The sequence below is a fragment of the Verticillium dahliae genome, genomic scaffold, assembly GCF_000150675.1.
Source record: "Verticillium dahliae VdLs.17 supercont1.11 genomic scaffold, whole genome shotgun sequence".
Lineage (NCBI taxonomy): Eukaryota > Fungi > Ascomycota > Sordariomycetes > Glomerellales > Plectosphaerellaceae > Verticillium > Verticillium dahliae.
In genome coordinates, this window is record NW_009276930.1 from 793,601 (window position 1) to 815,916 (window position 22,316).

The 22,316-nt window shown below is 54.1% G+C and overlaps 7 protein-coding genes across 7 annotated transcripts; 2 read left to right on the forward strand and 5 right to left on the reverse strand.

Moving 5' to 3' along the window:
• Window positions 1–532: 532 nt before the first annotated feature.
• VDAG_05890 (cytochrome P450 3A13) lies at window positions 533–2,208 on the reverse strand (the record flags this gene model as incomplete). Its single annotated transcript, XM_009655287.1, has 5 exons — window positions 533–704; window positions 759–1,410; window positions 1,466–1,595; window positions 1,651–1,794; window positions 1,849–2,208. The coding sequence occupies 5 exons, from the start codon at window positions 2,206–2,208 to the stop codon at window positions 533–535; spliced, it is 1,458 nt and encodes a 485-aa protein (XP_009653582.1).
• Window positions 2,209–3,096: 888 nt separating this feature from the next.
• VDAG_05891 (triosephosphate isomerase) lies at window positions 3,097–4,083 on the forward strand (the record flags this gene model as incomplete). The annotated part of the gene is made up of 3 exons (XM_009655288.1): window positions 3,097–3,134; window positions 3,222–3,898; window positions 3,960–4,083. The coding sequence occupies 3 exons, from the start codon at window positions 3,097–3,099 to the stop codon at window positions 3,986–3,988; spliced, it is 744 nt and encodes a 247-aa protein (XP_009653583.1). The 3' UTR covers window positions 3,989–4,083.
• An 80-nt stretch (window positions 4,084–4,163) lies between these two features.
• VDAG_05892 (mitochondrial 54S ribosomal protein L51) lies at window positions 4,164–4,962 on the reverse strand. Its single transcript, XM_009655289.1, has 3 exons — window positions 4,841–4,962; window positions 4,702–4,784; window positions 4,164–4,640 (listed from the first exon to the last, which is right to left on the reverse strand). The coding sequence occupies exons 1-3, from the start codon at window positions 4,877–4,879 to the stop codon at window positions 4,349–4,351; spliced, it is 414 nt and encodes a 137-aa protein (XP_009653584.1). The 5' UTR covers window positions 4,880–4,962; the 3' UTR covers window positions 4,164–4,348.
• A 214-nt stretch (window positions 4,963–5,176) lies between these two features.
• Window positions 5,177–7,479, forward strand: VDAG_05893 (U1 small nuclear ribonucleoprotein). The gene is made up of 4 exons (XM_009655290.1): window positions 5,177–5,611; window positions 5,680–5,807; window positions 5,859–5,967; window positions 6,228–7,479. Exons 1-4 carry the CDS (start codon window positions 5,350–5,352, stop codon window positions 6,977–6,979), a joined length of 1,251 nt encoding a protein of 416 aa, XP_009653585.1. The 5' UTR covers window positions 5,177–5,349; the 3' UTR covers window positions 6,980–7,479.
• A 274-nt stretch (window positions 7,480–7,753) lies between these two features.
• VDAG_05894 (mRNA turnover protein) lies at window positions 7,754–8,655 on the reverse strand (the record flags this gene model as incomplete). Its single annotated transcript, XM_009655291.1, has 3 exons — window positions 7,754–7,817; window positions 7,901–8,389; window positions 8,465–8,655. 3 exons carry the CDS (start codon window positions 8,653–8,655, stop codon window positions 7,754–7,756), a joined length of 744 nt encoding a protein of 247 aa, XP_009653586.1.
• Window positions 8,656–9,197: 542 nt separating this feature from the next.
• VDAG_05895 (cullin-4A) lies at window positions 9,198–11,690 on the reverse strand (the record flags this gene model as incomplete). The annotated part of the gene is made up of 3 exons (XM_009655292.1): window positions 9,198–9,255; window positions 9,308–11,220; window positions 11,277–11,690. 3 exons carry the CDS (start codon window positions 11,688–11,690, stop codon window positions 9,198–9,200), a joined length of 2,385 nt encoding a protein of 794 aa, XP_009653587.1.
• A 795-nt stretch (window positions 11,691–12,485) lies between these two features.
• On the reverse strand, window positions 12,486–21,505 carry VDAG_05896 (uncharacterized protein; the record flags this gene model as incomplete). The annotated part of the gene is made up of 5 exons (XM_009655293.1): window positions 21,435–21,505; window positions 21,280–21,373; window positions 19,458–21,199; window positions 14,961–19,404; window positions 12,486–14,910 (listed from the first exon to the last, which is right to left on the reverse strand). Exons 1-5 carry the CDS (start codon window positions 21,481–21,483, stop codon window positions 12,486–12,488), a joined length of 8,754 nt encoding a protein of 2,917 aa, XP_009653588.1. The 5' UTR covers window positions 21,484–21,505.
• Window positions 21,506–22,316: the final 811 nt, after the last annotated feature.

Below are 22,316 nucleotides of genomic sequence, written 5' to 3' on the forward strand. Positions count from 1 at the left end.
AAGCAGCGTGTTTTTGCTTCTTTTTGCATCTTTTTTTTTTCTTGAGAAAGAGGCTTTCCTCTATGGAATGAATGAGATGCAATACTGCCAACAGTGGAATTTACAGTACCGTGTCATTCACCAGGTAGAGTGAGGCAGACGACAGGTACTTGATCCCCTTCATCGATGAAGCGAAGCTAATTGAAGGCGACATGCCCCGTGCAACCTTCAAGGTTTCCCCGCGAATGTGGCAGGGTACATATAGCGCCTGGCTTTATAGGCAGGTAGCCCACGTGTCAGCCTTGCTCTGCTGGTTGGCAGGCGCTTCGATCTGGAATTGGCATTGGTATTGGCCATCTCAGTGTCAACCCTGCCTTTCTCCCACCACCGAAAGTGCCCAGGATGACAAGTCCCTGCAGCAACCAGAAGCCTTCAACAAAGACAAGTCAGTCATGATAGCGGACTGACTTTAGGGCGCATTCGGTATTGGCAATCACTCATCTGCTGCCCCATCAAGATCCCCATCGTACAGCCTTGCACTTGCTTCGCCTTTCTACTCCTCCGAAATAGGCACAAACCGAAGAAGGCACTTCTGCCCCACGGGTCGCGAAGAAACCAGCTGGTCCGACATCTCCATTGACTCGGCCGTCATGGAAGGATCCGGCAGCGTTGTGTAGCGTGAGTAAACATCCTTAAGCAGAATCTTCATCTCAGCAAGGGCCAGGCTATACGCATGTCAGTGAAAAGACTTTTGTCGTCTGTTGCCTCGAGACACGTACTGTTTCCCGACACAACCTCGGCCACCGTTGGCGAACGCAAACATGAGTCGTTTTCGCTCCACGTCGCCCTCTGCGGCAGTCCATCGCTCGGGATCGAATGTCTCCGGCTCAGGGAATACCTGGCTGTTGATTGTGTGCACAGAGTACGCTTGGCAGCTGACGATGGTGCCTCCGGGCACGAAGAAGCCGTCCACAACCTTTCCGCCCTGCGGCACTCGTCGGGGAAGCGACATGGGGATGGGGGGGAAGCATCGCAAGCCTTCCTGGATCACGGCATCCAGGTAGGGCAGCTTGTCAAAGTCGGCATCTGGTTTATTACGCAGCTCCTGCTGCAGCTTCTCCTGGCAGTGCATCGACGATGGCTGCGACAGCTGCCACATGAGGAAACAAAGGCCATCGCCCGTTGTGTCGATACCGGCCGCCATGTGATCAAGACACTCTCCTGCCATGTCCGCCTGATCTAGGGTGCCGCCGCTCGCTGCCGCCTTCTCGTGCAATCGGCTGAGCAGCGTGAATGGAGACGGATCGGAGCGTTTGCTCGACTCCATCACGTAGTTGTCTGCCAATGGTGTCTCACGAGGTTTGACGAAGAAGTACAGCACGCGCGCTGCGAGCTTGTGCAACGTCGGATTGTAATGCTCAATGAGGCGGTCTACGATGATTGGTTATCTCCCCACTCAACGAACTGTCTGGCCCGGCGGACGTACTCTGCAGGCTGTCATCGGATGCCACCTGGTGCATCATTTCTTCATCGTTCTTGTCCTGCAGGCAGTTTGTGCCGTACGGGTTGAACAGATGGTGGGTGACACAATCGCATGCATATGCGTGCAGGGACATCTACAGCCGTCAGTTACCACGAGGGACATGAAACTTAGGGCACTGCCTTTCATACGAAGATGTCATGACCTCCAGTGCCCGATGAGAGACAGCGATCAAGGAACCTCCGAGACCTCTCCTGGATGCCCGACAACGGCGCCGGCTTAACAACGTTGCTGTTGGCGTACCGATCCGCAATGATCCTCTTTCGCTTGGCATGCTGAGTTGTGTTAGGAGGACATGATTCAGAGTTTAAAAAATTTCAAGCACTGACATCTTCTCTCTTCAGAGTCGTAAACATGGTCCTCCGGCCATATACCCTGAAAAGGTCGTAGAATTCAGTCTTATCATACCCGCTACCACCGGAGCCATATATCTCCTTGACAGCGTCGTACGATGTGTATGACACCTCGTCAGGTGCTACCCGCACTACCGGGCCATATTTCTGGTGTAGTTGATGAATATACTTGGTCCGACTCGCCTGGAAAGCGTGCCACTTCAGGACGAGACCGGTGAAGACGGTATACCAGGGACCGGGGATCTTTCGGAGAGGGGACGTGAGGCACTGGGCGAGATAGACAAGGAAGAGTGCGCCGCCAGCAGACAGCAGCAGAACTGGTGATAGGAGCGTCATGATGATAGTTTGGTAAGAGATGCTTAAGAGAAGAGAGGAAACAAAGATGCTTGACTCATATCATGGGACTTATACCTCGGGCCTGGCTCTTATCTGGGTTGAGGGGGATGGGGATAATTGTTAGGTAACGGAAAGATAGGCACAGGGAGCCAAGTCAATTGACACAGGCGCAGCAGTAGTATAACCATTACCTTGGAACCAGTCTTGATGTTGCTATTTGAAATATTTCAGAAAGACCAGCACAAGAATTAATTACAGCCCACATGTCCTACAGTCGATACCTATCAAAAAGAATACTCTTTGAATAAACCTGGCCGTTCCTGTTCGAGGTCGCATGCCGCACCGACATGATCAGGATGCTGAAGGGCGCACCCGGACACGGCTGATCTACTAGACCGTTCGAGGAAACTTCGGGACCTGGATCCGAGTCACGAGGCGAGTCGGTGTTTGTCGATGGAAGACGATGTTGACGAGTTTCGATCAGTCAGGGCCTTTACCGGGCAAGGACCGGCCCACCGGGAAAGGCCAATGGCACCCAGGACAATATCGGAGCTCAGGGAGCCAACTGGGTGGGTTGGTTGGTGGCAGCCGGGTGGCAGCCGGTGTCAGACCCAGTCCGATTTACCCCTCCACCTCGACTCCTCCCGACATTGCCCTGAGGTAGGCTGTAACAGCGAGTGCCCCGCCATAGCTGCAGCGCGTGCGGAAAGCATGAGCTGACCCTCAACCATCCTACCTTTCCGCTGAGGCTTTTCTCCATCTTTGATCTTGCCTTTCACTCTACCAGCCTGCGTTATTTACACTTTTATCCCAAAAGCTCAGCATCAGTTCTGCCTCGAGCAACTCGCATCATTTCCCTCTAATCAACAAACGCACCAATTGCCCACCATGGCTCGCAAGTTCTTCGTTGGCGGTAACTTCAAGATGTGAGTGCGGGGCTCAACCCTGGAAGGGAAAACCATCTGCCGATGCGGGAAGCAAGGAACTAATGGCGCGATCCCTGCGCGCTCCAGGAACGGCACGACGTCGTCCATCAAGGAGATCGTCAAGAACCTCAACGAGGCCAAGCTCGACGCCAACACCGAGGTCGTCATCGCCCCGCCCGCGCTCTACCTGCCCCTCGTCCGCTCCGAGCTCCGCCAGGGCCTCGAGGTCGCCGCCCAGAACGTTTTTGACAAGCCCAACGGCGCCTTCACTGGCGAGATCAGCGTCGCCCAGCTCAAGGACATCGACATCAAGTGGACCATCCTCGGCCACTCGGAGCGCCGCACCATCCTCCGCGAGTCGGACGAGGTCGTTGCCTCCAAGACCAAGTACGCCACCGAGGAGGGCGTCAGCGTCATCTGGTGCTGCGGCGAGAGCCTCGAGGAGCGCGAGGCCGGCACCACCGTCGACGTCGTCAGCAAGCAGCTCGCCGCCCTCAAGGCCAAGATCTCCGACTGGTCCAAGGTTGTCATTGCCTACGAGCCCATCTGGGCCATTGGCACCGGCAAGGTCGCGACCACCGAGCAGGCCCAGGAGGTCCACGCCGCCATCCGCGCCTGGCTCAAGAAGGAGGTCAGCGACAAGGTCGCCGACGAGACCCGCATCCTGTACGGCGGCAGCGTTAGCGAGAAGAACTGCAAGGACCTCGCCAAGGAGGCCGACATTGACGGTTTCCTCGTTGGCGGCGCGAGCCTGAAGCCTGCCTGTACGTTGACGCCTTGTCCCCCTTTTTGATGCAAAGAGTGAAAAGCTGACTTTTGATCTAGTTGTCGAGATCATCAACAGCAAGCAGTAAGCGTTTTGACGCCTCGATGGAGGGGGAAATCTTGGAGACGAAGGCATGAAAGATGGAGCAAACCTAGCACTCTTCCTAGCCTGGATATGATAGCCAAAAGAAAAAAAAAAGAAACAGTACTTATACCCCAAAACTGTTTTGATCTATGCGCTCTCACACAAGCAAACTTCGACTTCATGGTTGTTCGTGGTTGAATTCTCTCAAGGGGTATATCGCCCCCCTATTTGGCGTGCTAGTGTACAAGCAGCAATCGGAGACGCCGCACTCCGGTGATGCCAATCCAATGTTCCCGCTCTTCCTATGCGTACAAGTTACAGCTTTTCCTCTTGCTCATTCCTCTGGTAGCAGCTCTCTGCAGCTCTACACCGCCTCGCCGTTGCCGTGGTAGGGACTCCAGATACCCCTGACACTGGGATTGATACTGGTGACGGGCTTGTTGGCTCTCCGCAGCTTCTCGCCGTTGGTGTCGCGCATGGACTCGGCAGCCCTGAGAATTTCCATGGGCTGCATGTTCTTGACGAGGAGGGATCGCGAGTTGCCGTTGATGTAGTGGCCGACGATGGTAGGGTGTTTCGCAGGTCGTGGGGAGACGGAGATCTCGATCTGGGGGTGTGCGGCGGCGAATTTGGGGAGCTGAGACTTGATGAAGCCGCTGGATTTGTGGTCAGCATCGTGCTGTTGGATCGCGAGACCGAGGGATCCCGTCAACATACTTCATGCCCTTGGAGCTTCCGGCCCAATCGCAAAAGTGGAATTCGAGCTTCTTGCACTGCAAGATGAAGGCGCCGAGGCCGTTCTGTGAGACGTCAGTGGGGTGATTCGCTGGTAGCGATGTCGCGCATGAGAACCTACCTGGCCCTGTGACACTGTCTTCAATGCCTTGATCGTCATTGTGTTCTGCCGGGCGTAGTGAAGCACGGGGTATGCGATTCGTCTCGTCCTAGGGGATCTTCAGCATCCGTCGAGACTCGCGTGAGATTTCTTAGCGTGCTGCTGATCGGTAGAACATCGGCGCAGGCTGGGGGTGTCGCGACCCGCAATGATGGTATGTGCGGCGGCTGCATATGCAGATAACAGGAGCAGGACGGTTCATACCTGCGGGCTTGAAGTGACCTGCAGCGGCTTCTCGACAGCTAAATTGGCCTCCTAAACAGTGGAGCTTTGCCGACACGATCGATCTCTGCCGTCTCGACTGCTGCCTTTGAATTTGCAGCACGACGCGACGACTAAAAGTCCCATCACCCCCTCCGCGACCAACTCGTCTAGCTGGGACTCGTCATCGCGCACACGCGCATCTCTCTTCGATTTCATTCATTTCTTGACCTTCTTTTCCTGCCGTACTATGCTCGCCGCCTGTCAACATGACAGACAAGCTCCCACCCAACCTGCTTGCGCTGTTCGCGCCGCGCCCTCCCCTGCGATGGGTTCCGCCCCCCGACCATGCGCCTGAGCAACGACGAACTGCTCCCGTCTCGGGCATCGCTGCCTTCCTCCCTGCGCTCGCCGAATACAAAGACAAGGATGGCTACGTTCCTACGGAGAGCTGGCTGCAGATGAAAGATCGCAAGAAGCAGGAGCACAAGGCCAAGCTCGAACGGCTCGCGGCCGAAGGCCCTGTTGATTGTGAGTCCAGCCTTCCCATAGCTAGGAACATGTGTAAAGGTGCACATTGCTGACATGAGTGCCAACAGACAAGCCGAATGAAGACCCCAACATTCGCGGTGACGCCTTCAAGACGCTCATTGTCGCAAGGCTGTCCTACGAGGCCAACGAACAAGACCTCGAGCGAGAGTTTGGTCGTTTCGGCAACATTGAGCGCGTGCGTACTGCGCCTTGACTTGAATTGTACCTCTTGCTAACAGATGGCCAGATTCGCATCATCACTGACACGCACGCCCATGAAAAATCCAAGAACAAGAAGAAGAAGCCCCATCGAGGATATGCTTTCGTCGTTTTCGAGCGCGAGAGAGATATGAGAGGTAATATTGCCATTGCAACATATTCAGCCCATGACGAGGCTCGGCCTCATCCGGCCCCCTTTCCCACAAAAAGACACACGGCCCTCAGGCTCGCCTGCGTCTTCTTTTCCCTCCCTCGAGACTCCCATAGGCCCTCAAGCTTGCCTCGTCTCCCATCATGTTTTCCTACTGTTCTCTCTTGTCTTCCTCTCACCATCCGCGCAAAGGTATGCTGAAGGTAAAGTTGACTGACACAAGCGCTTCGGCGCGCCGGTGAGTAGCTGCTCTAGATTCCTGCGATGGAATTCGAATCAAGGATCGACGTATCAAGGTAGACGTCGAACGCGGCCGCACAGTCAAGGGTTGGAAGCCCCGCCGCTTCGGCGGTGGCCTCGGCGGCCGAGGCTACACGAAGGCCCTCCCTGCTAGACCCATGGGCGGGCCAGGTGGCTTCGGTGGAGGAGGCTTCAGGGGCGGATTCCGAGGTGGCTTTGACGGCGGTCGCGGTCGTGGAGGATTCCGCGGCGGCTTTGGTGGCCGCGGCGGTGGTTTCCGTGGCGGAGGTGACTTTGGTGGCGGCCGTGACCGCGGCGGTCCTGGCGGCCCCGGCGGTCCAAATGGTTTCCCCCGTGATGCTCCCCAAGGCCCTGGCCGTGGCGGCTTCGGAGACCGTGATCGCGGTTTCTCCAATGGTGGTGGGTTCGACCGTGGCAGCGGTCGTTCGTTCGACGACCGATCTGGCGGTGGCCCGCGTGATCGTTATGGTGACCGAGACCGCGACAGTCGACGCACAGGCAGCAACATGGAGCCCGTTCGGCCCAGAGGTGAGGGCGGCTACCGTGACCGCGACAACAGAGACAGCAGGGACAACAGGGACAGCAGGGACAGCAGGGACAACAGGGACAACAGGGATAGCAGGGACGGCAGAGACGGCAGAGACCGAGACTACGACCGCCCGCGCGACGACGATAACAGGAAACGCGGATACGACGGCGGTGGCTACGAGGACCCACGCAAGCTTCGTCGCTACTAATCAGACACTTACGGCCCCCATGGATGTCGCGACTCTGCGGTGGGTGCCAGCTCTTCGCCTGCTCACTTCTGTAACCAGAACAGTTTTGGTCGGGGCTCACGCCGCACACACGACATACGCTGAGCCACCACCTGCTCCGTCCGCCGTTCATTACCACTCTCCTCCTGTTGTCCTTGCCTGCGAGCAAGGACTACCGCCTAATGTCACGGTCCTGCACCCGCGTCATTCGTTAGGGAGGTATCATTTCTGTCTGTATTTACTAGGTACACTTGATCACGAGGTAGTCACCGAGACTACCAACGATTATCGCTCAGCGCCTCCGGCCCGCAGCAGGTAAGATCAGAGGTAAGGGTCTTCGTGCCTACTGATCTGGAGTTTCAGCGAAGGAGACGAGGAGGGGTAACAACAGAGAAAAGTCATCGACGCAGAGCCCTCGACACGGCCTGATTTTGTTTTGTACGAGTAGTGAACCTCAATTCAGCCGACACGGCTTCTTTAGCTCATTCTTCGGACCGGGGGCCGACAGTCCTAGTCCGTGATCCCCGCCCCCTCACCCCTCGCTAGATGTGAGGGCGACACATAGTTTTTCGTGTGTACGATTTCCCTACTGTCGTGACAACGAAGGTGATGTTGCAAATTTCTGTTTTTACCAACCAACGCCATAACTCCACAGTTCGTCATGATGGTATCGCTTTCCACACGTACGACCACTCGTAACCTTTTACGCAAATGCTGCTGAACATTCCTCTCTTTTCGCATGAGACCCTTTCCAGTTTACTCCTCCATGGCGGTGGCCTTCTTCAGGTCCGTCACCTCGCCCGTCGCGGCACTCCAGTACCTGTGCAAAGGTTAGCCGCTGCAGCATAGCGAGAGATGCTGGTGTGCCGTTCTCGTGACACAAGAGGGTGCAATGGTACGTACGCGATCAGCTCGACGTGGAACTCGCTCATGCAGATGCCAAACAGCTTCAGGAGCCTCGTCTGCCGAGAGTCGAGGACGTCGCCCTCCTTGCAGACGACGTAGCCGGGGGCCGCGTCCTCGGCGGGCTCCTCCTCGCCCAGGACGATGCGGCCGCGGACCATGCGCGTGGGCATGCCGAGGCGGCGCAGCTCGGGCTCGATCGAGTGCTCCATGGGCACGTCGTGCTCGCGGGGCACCTCACCGCCGGTGGCGAAGAGGACGCCCTGGGGAATGGCGAACTCGCGGGGCGCCGTGGTGCCAGCGCGCGCAAAGTCGACGGGCGAGAGACCTTCGAAGTAGGCCGTGATGGCCGAGGGGTCGCGGTTCGTCAGGAGGAGGCCGACGGTGCCGCTGAGGTGCGGCGTCAGGCGGTCGGTGCCGTCGAGGAGGGCGGTTTCGCGCGTCTGGCCGAGGGCCTTCGACATGAGCTTCGTCTTGCCGAAGAAGAGGCTGCGGGTGGGGGGGAATGTTAGTTAGTCTTGGAGGTTGAACATATGATGGGTAAGGGGCGTGGACGAAACGCACCGGCAGTCGGAGAGTTCGTGGCGGACGTCCTTGAGGTGATTGTTGCGCATGTTATCGACGCTGAAGACGAAGCAGTGCTGGTACTGGGGGACTGCCTCGCGAATGTTGGCGAAGAGCTTGTCCTTGTCCTCGCGCGTCTTCTTGGACACCTGCGTCATGTTGATGAGGCGGTTGCGCTTGGACTTGGGCATTTTGGGCAACGGTTGTTTGGTAAACTTTTGGGATCCGTTCTAGTTCGTTTGCGCAAAAGGCTGCTGAAAGATCGAAGTTCGAGATCGGAGGTGGGGAGGGGGGGAAGCGGTCGAACAGTCGCTGCTCGTGGGCTACGTTGGGGGACGAGATTTGCGGTCGAATTTCCTTATCTTTTATCGGTGAACGAACGGGTCGGCTTCAAATTTTTGGGAGTTCTTGTCCAACTTTTTTTTAGGACCCCGCGTTGGCAGGCGGAACGATTTTCCGGGGCAGGGTCCAGGTGGAGCCTCCCAGGTGCCTAAGTATCTCGTTGTGCTGTGGGCACCAAGGAGCTCAACTCAGCCTGGTGCCCCAGCGAGATGGGAATTGATTGTGCCATGCCGGCTGTATCACGCATGTTACAGGCAGGGTTTATTATCAAGACCGAACCCTCAAGTTTGGGCAGCCGTCTACCATTTCCAGGGGCAAAGACCGCCGCCTTCTGACGAGAAATTAACCCTCACAGTTCCCTCACCCTGATATCTATTTGTAGCGTGTGCGATCACGAGATGTAGGTATACATGTTTCCGTCGCGCTCCATGTAATCCTTATCTATCAGCCTGCAAAGAGTCAGTACGCGAAGCAAACAACTGACGGATTCGTGATACGTACGTCTCTATGAGCTTCTTGATGGAGGCGGCGTCAACGGGACCACGCTTGCGAGTAAAGTTGATCACTTCAGCCACCAGCTCGCTGTGCCCGATCGTCTTGCGCGCCTTCATCACCCGCACAATGGCCGCCTGCGTCTCGAACTTACGGTCCTCTGCAATGCGCTCATGTGTCGCCTTATTCTCCTCCTTCGTCTCCTTGAGCTGAATCTGATTGATCTTTATCCGAAGTTTGGGATCAGTGAAGGCCTTGTTGATGGTAAAGGTATCAGTCTCGCTGACATCCCTTCCCTTGGGGTGCTTGCTCAAAACTCTGACCTTGCCACAGGCCAGCGATTGTAGCGTCCGCTGTAGTTCCGGACCCGCAAGTCCCGTAGCTGTGCTGATCTGTCCGAAGCTGAGGAAGCCCTCAAGATCGACCTCGTTGAACAGCACAAGCACAACGGCCTGGAACGCACTGACCAGGAGTTCTTTCGTGCCTCTCGGGAAGATGGCTTTGACCGTACAGTTGGCCAGCGAATGGGGCCACGAGAGTTTTCTGCCGTCATGCTTCTGGTTGTACCACCGCTCAAACCGTTCGATCTCGACGGCGGCACCTTCAGGCAGATTGAGCTTCGTGTCGGGATATGTCGGCCAAGAAGCTGCGGAGATGACCATGACTTGAAGGTCGACTTGTTGTTCGGCATTCGTGCCTTCTGACCATTGCTTGTAGTGCTGCATCTCCTCCTTGGCGAGCTCCTGATCTTTGAACATCTGCTCAAGATTACGCGTAAAGTTGGCACCGCACTCGTCTCGGAGCTTTCGAAGCATGTTTCTCTCGGCATCTTCGCTCGCACTTCGGCCCATGAGCAGCCGCCTGGCCAGATCTTTCTTGTAAAAAGCTTCAAAGGCGTCCTTGCCTTCAATGAACCTGAAAAGCTCAAGGGCAGCATCAAGCTGGCGATCCAGCTCGGCATCCTCGTCAGCCGTACTTGATTGCCCACTCTTTTCGGCAGCAGCCCGATCCTTGTTGTCAGACAACAGACTCTTGGGAAGAGCCTTGAGACCGCCTCGCAAGAGCATGTCAATGTGTTTCGCGATCATCTCTCCAATCTTGGACGTTCCCGTGCTCCATCCCGAAGTCGTTTTCCGGTCGTTCATGAAAGCGCCGAAGGCATGCCTCAGCTCGTAGCCAAAGACTTCATCACCTCTGAAACCATCTCGCACGACGAGATCCAGAGCTCGCCTCAGCTCAAGCAACCTCATGACCATGTCGTCTCCTCTCTCTACGTCACCCACAATCGTCGCTCCGGCCTCCTGGATGTAGGTTTTCCACGGGTCCTTGAGCTTCGCCTGGATCCCCGACAATCGCAGGAGGTCGTAGAGAGCTCGCATCGACTCAATTTCCTGATCAGCAAGCAGCTTCGACAAGCTTTCGACATTCAGAAGCTTAGCCGAGTAGTCCTTCACCACGATGCCGTGGGCGGCATCGAGAAGTTGCTTCTTGGTCGTGCTGTCAAGATTGTACGCGTTACATCGATAGTCCTCATCCTTCAGAAGCTTTTCGCATGCAAGAATGTACTCCTTCAGACTTGCTGTGCTCATCTCATCTGCAAATTCGTGGAAGAAGTTGACCGAGTCGTGGAGAAACGCCGGCTCAAACGACTTTTGGTAAACGTTGAGCACGTTGAACATACGGACTGATTCTTTCAGTAATCGAGCGTCGAATCGATCGTCATTCACTCGATCGTACGCGATCAGCTCGCACACGCCGTGGAGACATCGAGTAAAAGGTGTCTGGTTGGTAGCGTCCTTGCTGGCCGAAGACGAGAGCATCTTCCGGAACTGCGTGATCGTCAAGTCGTTGATTGAGCCCAGCGTCCTCTCTCGAAGAAGGTACGTCCTGTCGAGGTAGCTGAATATAGACCGAATATCTATCTGGAATGATGTGTTAGCACTGGCTCATGAGAAGAACGAACGCAAGTGGCACTCACAACTGCCTTGTTCCAATCCTGCCAATGAAGAAAGACGCTCCGCAACATGTCAATATTTGAGGGGCCTGGCGACCTGTCGATGATGGACCGCAAGGTTGCTTGCTTCAAGTGAGCTTCGCATAGCTCTTGTAGCGTGCGATATAGTTCCTGCCCCTGCCCATGCCTGCAGATGTCCTCCGCACCCCTGTACAGCCTCTCCATTGGCAGTTGGAGAGGCTGGTGACGAAGTATGCACTGAAGGGCATCCTTGAGCTGCTGCCGTGTCCGATCGTAATACTGCTCGGTCTTGTCGGTCTGCGTGGGTGGCCTGAGGTTCTTGATCACGATCTTTTTGGCGCCCGAGTATGGCCGGAAGGCGCTCTGCCGTGTCAGGTCAATCACTTCAGGGAGCTTCCCCTTCGTCTTGTTAGACATGGTCGTCATGGAAGCGGTGTCGGCTCCAAACTTGAAGCGCTTTGGGCTTGGCTTTTCTGAAAAGGCCGAAGACGGAAGGTATTGGTTTTGTTGCACAAGATGCGGTGTGGAGGGGGACGCGTGCACGTCAGAGTCGACGCGGGGTCGCCGCCTCGATGGGCTGCTAATGCTGGCGTCGCCCAGTGCAGCCGATGAGCTTGGGCTTGTGCGAAGACCCGAGCTTACCGAGCCTGTGGCTCGCGATGGCAGTTTTCCGTCGGCCGGGTGGTTCGGGTTCGACGGCATCGACAGGACCGGGAGGCCCTGCAACAACTTGAAGTAAGCTGTTACGCAGCCTGAGGTGTCCGAGTTACAGCGTCGTCCTGTTCGTGCGGCAATGCGGTGAACGGCGTCTTTGGAAAGGGGCTAATGAAGTGGCTCGCCAAGCTGGTGTCGTGGAAGTTCGTCAATTATCTTTGTCGAGAAACACGCTGGAGAAAATGGGAGCAGTTGAGGTGGGTTTGCTTCACGGAGTTAAGACACGGAGAGGAGACGGGCAGCAACGGGGTGGATTGAGGCGAGAGCTGCCCGCAACGACGACATCATCCACTTTACGCGCTTCCTATCGCGGTTCCTCGGTAGATAAGGTGTGCTGACATAATCATTCGATGGCCTTCTTAGCTGTCACCCGACAAATGGCCTCGGCCGGTAGATACAGGAAGTCATTTTCCTCATAACGCTTACCTTGGATATGGGAAGTGAATTGGAACGAACTGTCAGAGTTCGCTTGATAAGTCAATCGCATGTGTGTATCGTCTATGCATAGGCCGCCCAACCCGAGTATAGTACAGCCAGATTCCGCTCATCCGTGGCCTGGTTAATCAGATCGTTGACCGTAGCCGTGACACTTAATGTCTTTGAAAGCTTCTTGCGCACCACTTCCAGCGCCCTGTCTGCCTCCGACGGCTCATTCACCCTCGTCTTTCCCCTTCCAGCCACGTCGTCGTCCCCGTCCCCGCTGCCACCCTGCAACTTCGCCAAACGTACCGGTGATATAGACCAGGAGTACAGAGGATCGTACCGCAGAACATCAAGGATGGTCATGATACTGTACGTCTCCTCCCTTAGCGCATCGAGCGTGAACTCGCAACAACGCTGAAAGACACCCTCTTTGGTGACGCCCATACCATCTTCAATGTCCCTCGTCAGTCTGAACGGTACCAACTCGGGCACCGGCAGCACGCGACCCATCTCAAACGCAACACCCAGATCAATGTGAACCACCTCGCCTGTCTTGTTGTCCAGCAGAATGTTGTGCCCGTGCCGGTCGCCTAGGCCAAGAATGTGTCCCAGCATCGAGATCGCGGCGGTGGTTCGCGTGTAGGCAGTTCGCTTGACGAACCACTCATCGGGGTCTACAAAGTATTCCATAAAGAAGTACTTCATGACAGGATGAAAACGTTCCTTGACTTTGCGGTAGGCACTGACCCTCGCATCCACAGATTTGCCTTGCACCGCAGAAATCTCCTTTCTGCATTGACTTCCCTTGAGGTCTTTTGGATAATACCGCTCATGGGCAGGCATGAGGAATTCATGAAGCGGGATGGTATTCGGGACGAACTCGATGAGGCCTGAAGCCGAGGTCAGAGGCAAGACCTTGTATGTGCGAATGCCCAAATTGCGCCGCTGGGTCTCGCGATGCAGCTTGAGCAAAGATGATACGGCAGCAAACACCTGCTCCATGATGGCATCTTGGCGGAGGTCGTCGTTGCCTCCCTTGACCAATTGCTTGTATCGCACGCCATCCGTGCCAACTGCGGTGATGATCTTTGGAGCGCTTACCCCCGACGCAATCGACATCTGCGGCTCGAGCTTCGCAATGATTGGGACCTTGGAGTAGTCCTTGTCCGCGGACAGTTCGAGCTGCATCGTCGGTGGCGGGATTTGGTACTTATTCAGAGCAGCCACGAGGTAGTTGCCCGAAGTCGTCTCCTTGAGGTTGATCTTGTGCCCTGCTTTGTACTTTGGGTTGTCGCGGTCAACCGCCAGTCGGTGATAGTGCCCGTTTGTTCTGTCAATGGCATGCCAGATTGCGCCCTGCGTAGGGTGTTTCTCTAGTTGATCTTTGACTTTGTTCGTTGCCTTATGTCGCAGTACTGCCACCTCGTCTTTGCTATTTGCTTTAACCTTGACGCCAGACCAGACCTGATACATGCTGTGGTATGGGTGATCTATACATATGTTATAGACAAGGTTGATCAAAAGCCTCTGAAACACGTTTGACTGGTCCTGTAGACGAGAGCATAGCTGGTTCATGAGGGTTGCAAATTTTCGTGTGGGAACCTTGTCGAGGTGTCTCCGAACGGCGTCGTTGGTGGAATCGTCGTCCGATCTTTCAAGCCACAGGGCCGTGAAGCGCAGTGCATCGTTGTTGTGTTCGTCGGATGCGATGAGAGAGAGGAGATAGTTCTCTAGACTCAGGCGCACGAATTCGCTCCTCGTCTGCTCTACCCTGCGAAGCTCCTGCTCGTCGAGATGCAACCACTGTTGCGCTCTGGTGAGGTGGGATGAGTATCTGGATTTCGTCTGCGAATTCTTTTCACTGGAAATCAAAGACCGCAACTGTGCAACTTCGTCGCTTTTGCCCTTCCTCAGATTCTGTAATCTTGCCAAATCATCAAGCCCATCGGAGTTTTGCAGTTGTTCATCACAAAACATGGCGAATTGGTGAAAGACCTTGCCCGCATCCTTGCCGTCGGTGCGTCCCTTCAACTCCTTCAAGGCAGGCTCAAGATACTTCTTCTGGATGTCATGTGGCTTCTCCAATTTGGCTACCGAAATTTGGTAGCCTATTTTGGACAGCAGATCAGAACGACTGACCGGGATACTCTGTTTCTTGAATACAGAGTCGTTGTCGATGCTTTGCAGCATCCTGATCGACGAGACCATTTCGCCGTGATCCCAGAGTGAGTTGGCTGACTCTATCTTGGCGGCTGCATCAAAACTGAGTCCCAAATCTTCGCTCGGCACTATCAAATTCGTTAAAGATGTTGATATGTTGAGTGATTCCTGCGTAGCGCGATGGAAACGGTAGATGCCAGATGATGTGAGCTTGCAGCGGACTTCGATTTGTCGTGCTTGGCTTGTAGAAAGATTGGCTGCCGCTCGCAATTTGGGCTGTTGGCTCAGCAAGCTCAACGTGGTACCACGCGACGACAGGAGCTGACTGACATCGTCATACCTGATGCGGTCAGTGGGTGCTCTTCAATCAAACAATTCCATGATACATACCTCCCTCGCTTCATCCATTCGCCATGGTTTTCGAAACGGTCAAGTAGAGCCTCAAGCTCTCCAAAGTCTGCGACATTGACAACGTCATCGAGTTCGGTCAATACAGCAAGAGCCCCAAGATGATGCCTCAAGTTGGCAGCATTCAGGCCGCGACTGGTCAAACTGGCCATTGTTCGTCCAAAACCATCGTAAATCGCCTGCCGTATTGCCGAAGAGTCATTGGCTTGGTGGATGCTTTGAAATGCCTTGTAGACGGAGACCGCATGGTTCTCACTCGAATTTGGTGCTGGCAGATTCCAGATTTCCAGCCTTCTGGCGGTGCCAAAGGTGCTTTCGAGCGCGTTGGTGTTTTCGACGAGACTTTGGGTTTGCAAAAGAGCATGCGAGAGACCTGATAAGCCCAGTGTACTCAGAGCCTTGACCATTGACAGGCCATCGTTCTGCGAGGCTGGACTTTTGGACTGGATGTGGCTATCGAACTGGGCTCCGCGGAAGGCTAGGCTCTTGAACCCGTCATTTTCGTATTCCAAACGCGCCATCACGTTCGATAGACTGGATGTCTGCGGCAAGCCGTAGTAAGCGTCGGGATCATCAATGTTTTCAAAGATACTGAGTAACACACTGGGTGTATGGGACTCCCTGAGAGCGGATGACCTGCGTGATGCTCGGGTGACTTGGGAAGCTGCTACCTCAAAGAATAGGAGAGCAGTTTTGTGCATCCCGCACCTTGATGCGGCACCAGCGGCGGAAGAGAAGTCAACATCTAGCCAACCGGCGCGGTCCGCAATGGAAGACTCATTTGGCAATGGTTGTGTTCGGAGATAGAGCAGAGCGTTGAGTAGGTGCTTCTGATTGTGATGAGATGACTCGCTGGAGACTGAGAGCCATTCCTTCAAGGCGTCAGAAAGGTGTTTTCTGGCACTTTGCTGCTTTTCCATTTGGCCACAGAGGGCTAAGTGGAGGATAAAAGGGAGGGCCTTCTCAGCGAAGCCTTTGACGTGTGTCAAAATAGGCAATAGTTCGCTCAAAATGATGAACTCGGGGACAGCCTGGACCAGATACGTGACCAATTTTCGGATCCAACCTGCGTCCTCTATGTCTTCCATAGTGAAAGAAAAGTCATTTTGTTGCACTAGTTGCGAAGCAGTGTCTGATGGCGGCGTTCGATAAGGTTGCCAGGTTGAGGCAAGATACAAGGGCTCGGGCAGTGTCTTCTGGGCAGCGGTGGTCAAAAGCTCATCCTCCTCTGCTGCAGCTTCCGAAACCACAGCCCTCAAAGCAGACTCTGCCAGCCCTGCGGTGAATGATTCTTTGCTCACTGTGAGCTGCTGTAACAGAGTAAAAAGCCCTCGCTCTGAGCCATTAGCTCCAGGAGCTAGCTTGAGGCTGCTCGACAGCTGCGATTCGCGGAGCAGTTCTGGCTCAATCTCTCCAGAGGCAGCGAAAGCTCTGCCGACGACACGTCCAGCCCATGCTAGGTATTCGTTGCTGAGAGCCTGGGTTTTACAGCTCTTCAAAACTAGGCCGCCGTGGTGGAGAGCTTTTTCGTCATCGCTAATGACATCGTATCTTGCAGATGGCGGAATGACGAAGTCCCCACAGAGCAGACCAAGGGCAAGATCTCGGGCAGCCTCGTTCAGGAGTTTCTGCTCACGATCATCATCTTTCAGGATTTCCAGAAGAAGTGTGCTTTCGTGAGTGCCGCTCTCCGCATTGCCAGACGTTCGGATATTCGAGGCGGATTGTGTAATTGACTTGAAGGAGTCCTTTTGGTCTTGACTTTTGAAAGATGGAGAATCGTATTGTGCAAGAAAGTTGGAAAACCAAGCATGGAAACGTTGAGCCTTGCTCATGGTGGCTTTGAACTGGCTTTCTTGTGTGGTGCTTGACTGGCTTGATTCGAGGAAGACACGCAGAGATGCGAGAGTCGAGAGAGCATATCCTGCGAGGAAGGAGGGTGATTGCTCGAGATGCTCAGCTCCCTTACTGATGAGGTATTGTGTGACTCCTAACGCGTCATCTGCACATTCGGAGTCGACGATAAAGGGCCGGATAGAGTGTAGGAGCATCTCGAGGGCATACACGTCGAGCGCAGTGGGACCAGCCAGGCAAATGAGAACGCGAACTTTGCGCAACACCGAACAAGCATGCAACGACCCCAGCGCTGGGTGAACGGTGTTGAACAACCTTCGGGCTACGCATACCACCAAAGCCGGAGTCCATATGCTTTGCAACTCGTACTCCGTCCGATTACAGAGATGAAAAAGTTGTCTGAGCAGATGCTTCCCTTTGAACATTGGCTGCTGGTTTGCAGGAAGAGTAACATCCGAATGGGAGAAACTCTTCATCTCCGACATGGCAATCGCGGCGTAGGCAAAGTTTTCGTCTTTTCCGAAATACTTGTCCATCGGGTCTTCTTGGTCGAACACGTCGAAAAAGACTGCGATGATGTCGACGAAATTGGCGTAAATCGCGTCAAGATATGGTTCCTTACCCAAGGTCTTGCGGATACGGCTTTCCGCCGTTGTAATCGAGTTGCCTGCGCTGGTATCGTGAGCCATTGCATAGGCTGCGATCTTCGAGAACCCTTGCTTGATCATCGTAGCTGGGGTAATCAAAAGTCTCTGGGCAAGCCTGGCAGTGCTTTCTTCCTGACCTCGCATCAACATTAGTGCAGCAGCCTCAGATTGCGCCCTCTCGAGCATGTCCTCAAGACTCGTGAATCCGAAAATTTCAAACGGCATCTCTTCAAGTTCATCACCGTCGAGCCAAGTGTAGAACAGCTGAGGACTGAAAATCTTGAAGAGCTCTTTGGGTGATTCCAGCTGTAGGGCGGTTGAGACCTTAGCTAGACATCGAGTGGCGTACTGGCTGGACTGTTTGATCTTGCCTGGAGTCTCGAAGATGTGATATGTGCATCTACGGAGGAGCGTTGGCCACCGACAAGCAAGTTCCGACAGAACCAGGATTCGAAATCCGATCCCTTCGATCTGTCCGGGATCTGTAGGCAAGCTCTCTAAGACATCCAGAAACACTTCATCATGCGCCTTGAGCACATATAGGGCGAATATCTCCGGCAAGCGCATGGCTATGAAATACTTGACGGTCATGCTTCCCTGTTGAAGAATTGAAAGGAGGGTAGTGCGGCAAGAGGAAAGTCCAAGACTGCTGCCATACTGAGGATCCTCGCGTAGCAAGCAGAATAGAAGCTCAGCGAGTGCGATCTGGGACCGAGGTGAAAGACTATTTTTCGGGAGGGATGCCTTGACGAAATAGTGATAGAGGTCGCCGACAAAAGTAGCCACGTCGTGTTTGCTGTCTGACCAGACGCGTAAAAGTCCTTTGATGATGCTAAGGCTCATGGAGTGTACCGTCTCACAGCATGTGTACTCCGTCTCTCCAATCATCTCACCAAGCTTCTCAACGATCACAAGCGCTTCGTCAGGCTTGATAGTGAAGTCTGAGTTGAATATTTCAGATGTGACAGCCGTGGACAACAAAAAATCTTGTCTGGAGAGACTGGACAGTTGCTGAAAGAAAGGCTCTGGAACAAACCCGATCTTTTCTCTATCTTGATCGATAGCCTCGAGGAAGTAAAGTCGCAAAGCAGTCGAAAGATAGAAGGCTTCACTGTTCCATTGTAGGGCTTCGCTGCGACGAGGGACATCGGGTATCTTGACGGAGTTGCTTGTTCCGCTTTCTTGCGAGTCGAACTCATCGTCGAGGTCCATAAAATCAACATTTCGACCTGACGGTTCTCTGGCTGATCGCTGACGAAGTGTTACGGCACAGCGAGAGAGAAGACGCAAGAGGTAAGGGCAGTGTAAGGCAAATTTGCCAAGCTCTGTCGTCGTGAGTGCAGGTATATGGAGGGACGTTTCTCCAAGAAGAAGCTCGAAGAAGGCTTGATTCTCGGGAGCGCTGAGAACGGCGTCCAAAGTTGAGTCTAGAAGTGTGAAGGTTGCAGCCTCAATATCTCTGGACTGTCGGGAGTTGAGTTGCTCGAGCTGTGGAATCAACAGTGTACCGACGACACAAGCAGAAAATAAACTCTGTAACTTCTCGAGTGACATTTGTGAGCCGCCTTCTCTCTTGCCCCATGATCGACAGAGCTCTTGCAGTTCTTCGATTTTGGGGAACAGCAGTTCGAGGATCAGCCTCTGGGTTGCGTGTACATTGGTCGAATCATGCGCAAGGACTATGCTATTGTCTTGAGAGGCTCGGTAATGATCTTTAGCTGTTGAGGCGGTGCTGGATAGTAAGAGTAGAAAGCTTGTGACAGGGGCAGTCTGCTGATATGCGCTCCATGCCTGAGAGATTGTGCTTCCCGACACAGGCCGTGATTGAATAGGGAGCATTTCAGTTCCACAACAAGCCCGGAACAAGTTGGCGAGTTCTGCCGGGTGTACGTGTGCAGAGTGCAGCGAGGCAAATGCCATATCAGCTGAATTTGTAAGAAATTGTACTTCCAACAGTAGCTTGGAAGGCGGGACTAACCTGGTTTCCAGCGCAGGAAAACCCACCGGATGACGTGATGCGAGGTTGATTGATTCTGGTTTGGCAACTTGACGCCACGGAGGAGTATAAGTTGCAGCATCAACGCCATAGAGGAATCAACCAGAATCGCAGGCCCATTCACGTCGGCGGTTGTGACAATGCTTGTGATCTCGTCTGAGACGCTGTGATACGTGAGCATCTCGAGTACCAGGATAGATCGCATCAAATGACAAGCAGCGCGACATGTGGCTGGAAGACTGACAGCTCTTGCGCTGAGTTGCCAAACCGGACGCCAAGTCGAAGCACTATCTTCGTGACCCTTTCCGAGACCTTCAGCAACACAACTGTATGCCAACATGGCCCACGATGCTGTGCCCCCAGTCTCGCCTAGAAAGCTAAGCATCTCAGTATGAAGATTCAGGACTTCCTGGGCAGAAATGAAGTCAAGGTCAAGAAGAAAAGGTATCAGTTGCAACGTAGCTCGTCGCACCCCAGTACTGGGAGACTTCAGCCTGCCCTGAAGGCGGTCATTTGCTGCGTCGACTCGACGTTTCTTTTTGCGGGGCTGCTCAAGTTCTTCTGTTCCAATTTCATGTTGTGATTGCCGAGGAGCTTGAGCTATATACAAAGCTTTCTCAAGGAATGCTAAGACTTGGAGCGTCGCCCACTTGCGCTCGCCGTCTTGATTGTGTGGGCGGAGACCGAATGAGCGGAGACGGAAGAAATCGTCAGGGGTTGTTATTGTGAAGCTAATGTCATCGATGTGCAGCTGCGACTGTTCGTTGCGCCTCGTGTACTCCAACCACAAAGTGTCGAAGAGATCTTCCACGTCACCTTGAATTGACAAGTCTTCCCCATCCTGCAGCAGTCGTTCCAGATGCAGATGTATGGCAAATATGGTCTTTAACATCTCATCCCGCACAGAGTTGAGCATCTCGTCCTTCGAAACCGTTCGACCTTGCCACCAGTGGCTGATGAGCGGCGCGACGTCTGCGGCCAAAGCTTTGGTTCGGACAAGGTCGTTAGATTGAGTGCTTGTTAGGATGACGTTGAGAGAAGAGAAGGCAAGATGGGTGATCCGGCTCAGGCCGAGGTGTCTCAAGCTCAAGACTTGTACAAGGGTCTTTGATATTGGATTGGACCTCCTAGCAATAGGCGCGTTCGGCGGCGTGAGAAGGAGGTATAGGCAGTGCAGCAAGTCCTGTAGTGTACTGCGATGAAATTGTGCCGGCTGTTTTTGACTCGCTGTGCTAGTAAGAGTAGACCGCAGCGTTGAGAACGTTCCTGGTGCGGGGGACGCGCGGGCGCTTGCGCCTGTGTCGTGTTCGTTACCATCGAGGTAGGTTGTCATCGAGTCAAGGCAGAAGTCGATGCAATCCAACCAGCCCTCACCATTTCCCTCAAACGTGGCAAGGTGTTCGACATTAGCCTGGTGAGATAGAAGCGCAACGATAGCCTTGACGTAGTTTTGCAGAAGCGGTTCCACCATCTCATGGGAGTTGTTATCTGGCCCCGGCAGCGTCTGTGTGATGTGGTCGATGACTGCAAGTACCGTCTTGCGTTTCAATTTGGAGGCCCCATGATTCAAAGCTAGGCGGAGAGCCTCAGCGCACTTGGACAGCCGTGTGGCGGCAGACGCTGCTGTGGTTTTCTTCCCGCTATAGTAGCTCTGCTTTTCTGTAATGGCACATCTGAAAAGAGCCTCGAAGATGCGATGATAGTGCTTATCTGCCAGAATGGATCTAAGGTTGTTCAGCAACCCGAATGCAGCGGCTACTCGGGAACAGGCATGTTTCGTGAGAAACAAGATTGGCGAACTTACAGGTTGGCTGTCTTGGCTTTCTTCTCATCAAGGAGAAAGATTAAGTCGTCCAAGCCAGTGCCCCTGACCTTTAGCGTGCCTCCAGTGATGGCATCTGATGAGATCAGCATTTGTAGACACCGCGTTCCGGCCCGAAATTGTTCAAATTTGCTTACCGAGCGCGTCATTAAGGGTGACATCCCCTCGCGATGGAGCGGGCGCCATGTCCTCATGATATGTGGTCGCCGATGAGACGCGTCCAAGCTGTTGCGAGGCTGTGAGATGTCCTTGACCAGGCACTTTTGGGGTGTAGAGCTTGAGGCGACTGAAGTTCCACCAGGCAGCTATGGTGGATCCCACTCATCATAGCGCTAGCCGAAGATGGTCAAGTGCATTTGTACTTTCCATCCTTCAAGTCAGGCAACCAAAGTCAAGGCGACAAACATTTTGGTGATGAGGAGTGCAACAAATACACGAGTTGTTAGAATCTTGCAACATACATGGCCTAAATACCTACGATGTTCGTTTGGAACAGTGCTTTCCAGATTCCAATGGCCCCGTAATTCATCGTTCACCACCTGCTCCTGGCTGAGGCTCCTAATATGCCAGTGCTCAAGATCGTTGCTATACCTGGGATGCCACTTGTTAAAATAACTGTTCGCATACTCACAAAAAGCAGCGCAAATTGGCTCTCGGACCGTGGCGAGAGTCAGAAGGCTCTGTTTTCCAAATTACGGGCGAGCCATGTCGTCCTTGAAGCAACGTTGTACGGTGGTAGGTGATCCAGGTCAACATAACTGGCAGAAATGCTTACCGCCTGCTATTCTGAAACTAGCCGATCTCCTACCACGCCCGCCGCAGCAACGGCGGCTGGATTTCAACCCACTGCTGCCCGCTACAGCTCCAGCGTGCTAGTAGCTTCGACACCTGCGACTCGTCGCGCGCCAAAAATTCCAACAAATCTCCAGGCGGAACCCGCGAACCAACACAATCGACAGCCACGACAGCAACAGCAGGTGCTGCAAGCCCTCCTACTCCAGGGCCACGCCAAAACAGCT

Excerpts from the sequence above, each read along its gene's own strand:
- VDAG_05892 (XM_009655289.1), bottom strand. The coding sequence starts at position 4,879 with ATGACGATCAAGGCATTGAAGACAGTGTCACAGGGCCAG. Across the intron at positions 4,785-4,840 it reads AGACAGTGTCACAGGGCCAG|AACGGCCTCGGCGCCTTCAT; the intron begins GTAGGTTCTCAT and ends GACGTCTCACAG. Across the intron at positions 4,641-4,701 it reads GGAAGCTCCAAGGGCATGAA|CGGCTTCATCAAGTCTCAGC; the intron begins GTATGTTGACGG and ends CCACAAATCCAG.
- VDAG_05893 (XM_009655290.1), top strand. The coding sequence starts at position 5,350 with ATGACAGACAAGCTCCCACCCAACCTGCTTGCGCTGTTCGCGCCGCGC. Across the intron at positions 5,612-5,679 it reads GGCCGAAGGCCCTGTTGATT|ACAAGCCGAATGAAGACCCC; the intron begins GTGAGTCCAGCC and ends GAGTGCCAACAG. Across the intron at positions 5,808-5,858 it reads GTTTCGGCAACATTGAGCGC|ATTCGCATCATCACTGACAC; the intron begins GTGCGTACTGCG and ends ACAGATGGCCAG.